Raw genomic sequence first — 5318 nt, 5'->3', positions numbered from 1 at the left:
AGACAGTGTGAATTACTGCTTTTCAGGAGAGTCGCTGCCTTTAAGACAAGAGGCAAAGATTTAGTCCTTTACCTTAAGTTCAGTGTTTTTGTCCTAAAACCTCTTAAAATAATAAAAAGATTAAAACACACACAGCCACATTTGATCAGTAAAAACAGCCTAATTTTACTCAGAGTTGCGTCAGATTTTCCATCTTTACACGTCAATGCATCACCGGGTTTTTTGTCGTCTTTCGATTTGAGCGACCTCTTTAGCGATACGATAGAAGATTAGCTCGTTCATATTGTGGCTGTAATAAACACTGGAGCGAGATTCTGGGCAGAAATAGTGAACAGTGATCAGACTCAGTCTGGAAAACAGACGTGAACCCACCTTATTGGGTGCTAATCCTGTATCTGCCCCGCCCCCTTCTGCCCACCTGTTCAGGTTCCCGCGACGGCGGGTCGAGGCAGCTTCGGCGCCGCGGCTCCTCTGGGCGTCAGCAGGGACGAGGACGGAGGACGATACTACAGCACCAAGCGAGGAGCTTTTCACGAGGTCTTCAACCTGCCGGAGAGTGAGCGCCCTCTGCCAGGTGGGAGAGGAACTGCAGGAAGCGAATAGTGTCCAGACAGAACATCTTTTTCACGACCCTTCACGTGTCAGAGTGGATTTCTTGTTGGTTCAGACGTCATCAGATCAAGAACACACCTGTAGCAGGTAAACTGTGGTCTGAGCAGGGTTTTCTGTCTTGTTTTCTCAGTGTGTGAGAACGGCTGGCGCTGCTGCCTCATCAACAGAGACCGCAGGACGCCAACAGACTACATCCGCAACGGAGTCCTCTACGTCACCGAGAAGTAAGTCCTCGCTTTCTGTCAGCTGCTGCAGCTACAGGGAAGGGGCAAAGAGCCCCAGGTGGGTGGAGGGTGTGCACGCTGCGCCAGGGGAGCTACTGGGTAAATTTAAATAAATCTTAAAATCTTACAAGGTGAATGACCAACATTATTAATTTAGAGAAGATTTTGAGGTGAATCCTTCTGCTACAAAGTAAGCGATCGTCCGCCCGCCGCGATGGCAGCACCTGCAGACGATGTTAGACGACACTTCAAACTAAGCACACATGATGCTGATCTGATGACAGAAGACTGGAGGCTGCTGCCAGAATGAGCCAAAGAGAACGCAACCTGGTCGCTGCCCAACCTCCTGCTGCCACCTACTGGCCTTTTCGAGTATTGCTTCATAATGCTCAAATAATGCTTTCAGAAGAAACAGAATAAAGTCGTAGAAAACACCAAATCATATCACATTTAGTGCAAATGTTATTTTCTTTTGAAGCAGATCAAAAGTGTGACCGTGTCAGTTCCATCTTTAGCTGAAGCTTTTTGCACTGTGTGAGGGGGGGTTAACTGAATCTCCTCTGTCTCCCCAGTCATCTGTGCTTCGAGAGCTCCAGCTCCAGGTCCGGATCCTCCAAGAGGAACAAAGTCATCAAACTCACCGACATCACCGACATCCAGAAGGTATGCAGAGTGTCTGGTTCTGCTCGTGTCCTCCCTGAGCCCTGAGCACCGAACCCTCACACACTAGTGTTTGTGGGACAGGGATGTTTCAGGGAGGGGGTACTGTGAATATAGAAGGAGGGGGAAGGGCTGTGTTGCACCGCCTGTTTCCACAGCAGTCCAGAGGGAGTTTTCTCCTGCATGCTTGGACAGGGACAGGGACAGGGACAGGGACAGGGACAGGGACGGTGAGGTGAAGGCTTTTCAGTGTTTGCTTCACTAAATCTACGTGACCGAAGTGTAACGACACATTCATGGTGCTCGTTAATTCCTGCGTCTGTGCTGTTTGAATGTCCCAGCGCTGCTGCAGAGGCAGCAGAGAGCATAAAGGTGAACGTTCACATGTTGTTTGTTGTGTTAGAAACCTTCTGATGCTGAGTCATGAAAGGAAAGATGATTTGATTTGTCGTCTTCTCTTCTCGCAGTACAAAGTTTTGTCTGTGCTGCCTGGATCTGGGATGGGCATCTCCATAGCGACGCCATCCACCCAAAAGGTAAGAGATGGCTTCCTTGCAATACAACAGTGTAAAAATACTCTGTTCCAAGTTAAATTTAAGTATAAAAAGTAAATGTACGTGTCAAATTTTTATATATTAAAGTATTCTCTGTTCGAGATGGAGAAAGTTCAGACGACTTCTTCGACAGTTTGTAGTTTCATCTTTTATTAAGTCATCGTATATTTTGTATTTTCAAACCTGCAGTCAAACCATGCAGCTGTTGGCTAATTAGACCTCTTCCTGTGCTGTGTTTGATTGACACCTCCCTCACCTGTCTGTCAGGGCGTTGTTAGAACATAGAGTTAATGATGTTGGTAGTTCAAGCCTTTATTTGCAACATAACTGTAAAACAGGTCGAATAGAAAGTGAGATGTATTTGGGTCTGAACGTAGTGATGAAGAAGTATAAATATGCATAATTTAAGTACCCAAAAGCTTCAGTGAAGTACAGCTGGAGTAAATGTACTGTCCCTTCCCGTTCCTTCGTTCTGCTGCAGCCGATGGTGTTCGGTGCGATGATCCACAGAGACGAAGCCTTCGACGCCATCAACACTCAGTACATGAAGATCAACGCCATGGCTGCAGCCATCGACCCAGAGACGTAGTGACACCGTCACACCCACACGGGACTGTGTCTTCAAACAGCTGCTGACGTCTTCAAACAGCTGCTGACGTCACTCAGACTCAGAGATTTGGTGGCATTAAATCTCTTTTTTTTTATTCAGATCACTGATTTCATCTCAGAATCAGAAAAGCGGTCTCTGTTCTGAAGCAGTTTGACCGGAAGTTCCCACAAAACCGAGACCTTAGTGTCCCTCCTGAGTGTTAATTTACAGTAAAGTAAAGTAAAGTTAATGACTGGTACTTAAAAATGGCTTCTGGTGGAGTCCTGCATTAACAGAATACACAGTGAGGAGGCTGGGCTCACCTGTTCTGTCAGGATCAGGTCCAGCAGGTCCAGCAGGTCCAGCAGCAGTCCTGTCGCTCTGCTGGAAACACTGATGCTTCTCATTAAAAGCACAGTCCTTCTCTTCCTCTGAAGCTTTTAATGTGAAACATCTGCAGGGAAACTGCAGTTGTTTGACCCCTTTCAGCTTCTTCCATCCAGGTTTGTTATGCTGATTATATCTGACAGCAGACAGTTTAAGGCACTAAATTAATCAATGGCAACTTTGATAATCAATTAAATCATTTAAGTCACTTACTTACTGTGTGGCTGAAGCTTCTCCAGTGGTTTCTCTGTTTTATACGTGTGTCTGCAGCTGATCAGGTGGATAAATTAAGATACAAAAACAGATGAACGAACACAGAAGACACTTGAATCAAACTAATTTCTGGTTGTTGTATCTAAATGACATTTGTCCCCCTTGGAGTCAACACTCACAGCAAAACAACTTAAAAGTCAAGTTTCAACTAACGATTATTTTCATTATTAATCCAGTAATGATGATCATCTAAAGGTTTTTTTTTATCATTTCTTCTTGAAAATAATGACAAATTCCATCAACTGTTCAGTTCAGGATGATCTGAGACTGAAAACCTTTGATCACTGCAGCGTCCGGTCCATACACTGATTATATATGAAACCAGAAACAGTCTGTCAGTGCTGAAATGAACTCAACCTCCTGAACATATTCCACCTTCATCTGAAGAACAAAAAACGTTTGGCTTGAAAACAGTTATTTTTTACAGTGTTATTAAACCTTATTTTAATTCGTGTCTTCAGGGAAACCTTCAGTCTTTGACTCTGTGTCGTACCGAGCAGCTGAGCCTTACAGCCTGTTATTACAGTGTGTTGTTTTTTACGTGGTGGTTAGAAACTGTCCTGTGTGAGAGTTCAAAAATTTAACGTAAACCACAAAATCAGCTTCAGTGTTTTTTGTTTTGTTTTTATTTTTTTGTCGTAGCTAAAAAGCAAAAGCTAACAAAACAGACACGACCTGTAACACTGACGTTTGAAGCTAAAATTTTTTTTAAGATACACACTGACCATAAATATTGGCTTTTTCCCCCCAGTTTGTCTGAACTTTAGCATTACTCATAGCTTTAAGCTAATCTGCTAAAGCTAAAACACTAAAGATAACACAATGACCTGAAATATAAGTTTGTTAAATCAGCTCTGTTATCTTTTTTGTTTAGCCAATAAGCTAAGATGCTTAAAAAAGCATCTTGAAGCAAGAAATATTGATGTTTTTAGCTTTAGCTTCTAAACCTAGCCAATGCTAAAGCTAAACAAGCTAAAACAATTTTTTTGTTCTCAGTTTAGCCTCTCTGTTTTTGACTTTGCAGGTCTCAAAGAATAAAAAAAACTGATTTATTCACAGAAATTAGTAACTGTTGCTCTCAAATTAGGATCAGTCTGATCTAAATGAGCCTGGATTTAAAAGTTTTAATACGGAACGGGAATTAAGAAACATTTTTGGACTACAAACTAGCTGTTGTCATCTTTCACTGTCAACGGCCATTTATCAATTTACCATTTGAAGTTGGTTGATGATAGGGTTATGGTTAGCTAATGTTATGCTAACTGAATGCTAACAAAACATCGGCTCACACGTAATTAATCTTCTAAGATACCTGGGTGGTGACAGTTGGCATCCTCCAGAAATGGTCGATTATGCGTCACATTCTCATTCGTCATTTTCAACCAAGATGTGCAGAAATGCTTCAGATTTTTCTCTCTGTCGTCCATAAACTTTTTTTTTTCTTTGACACCTGTCAGGCTTTTTAAGTTTGACGGTAATGAAGACAAAGTTTGCTGCAGCCTGGAAGTAGTTTGATAGATGGTGTCTCTGTTCCCGACTGTGTGTTAGTTATGTATTAACTGTCAGTCTGAAGGCTGTCACACCAGCATTTATCACGTATATTCCACAGAAATCCATTTTTATTGACAGTGTTACAAATTTGGCCACAAACAAAATGTCCAAACTGTCTTGTAGTGCGTTAAAGATAAAAGATTAAATTTTTCAAATGTGCACCTGCATATATATATATATAAAAAGCGTTTCCTCGACACATTTGACCAAAGTTTGATTAGTCATTCTCTCTGGTGTGATCGGGCCCTTTCTTTGCCAAATCTTTTGTCTTTTGTAGTTTTTCATTTTCTTTCTTTAAAAAGTTTTAACTGTTTTAACGCCGCGCGGCCTCATTCAGACTCGTTGTTTTCTGTACTTCCTGACTGTGTTTGCTTCAATCTTAACCTTCCTCTGTTTGTTTTTGTGGGTTCTGTCCTGTTTACCTTCACGCTGTGCACACTTCTCTGTCCACGTGTTCTCTTTTTGGAT

At 42.3% G+C, this 5318-nt stretch overlaps 1 protein-coding gene across 1 annotated transcript in view; it reads left to right on the top strand.

Moving 5' to 3' along the window:
• Nucleotides 1-3506, top strand: part of LOC121607426 (GRAM domain-containing protein 4-like) — a 16111-nt gene extending 12605 nt beyond the window's left edge. The window contains exons 15-19 of the mRNA XM_041938209.1: nt 427-574; nt 743-836; nt 1409-1499; nt 1964-2032; nt 2532-3506. Of these exons, the coding sequence (XP_041794143.1) occupies nt 427-574; nt 743-836; nt 1409-1499; nt 1964-2032; nt 2532-2639 (510 nt within the window). The 3' untranslated portion in view covers nt 2640-3506. The remainder of the gene's footprint in view (nt 1-426; nt 575-742; nt 837-1408; nt 1500-1963; nt 2033-2531) is intronic.
• Nucleotides 3507-5318: the final 1812 nt, after the last annotated feature.

This window comes from Chelmon rostratus, chromosome 6 (assembly GCF_017976325.1).
Source record: "Chelmon rostratus isolate fCheRos1 chromosome 6, fCheRos1.pri, whole genome shotgun sequence".
NCBI classification, from domain to species: domain Eukaryota; kingdom Metazoa; phylum Chordata; class Actinopteri; order Chaetodontiformes; family Chaetodontidae; genus Chelmon; species Chelmon rostratus.
Note: the sequence above shows the minus strand (reverse complement) of the source record. Positions and strands in the feature narration are given on the sequence as shown.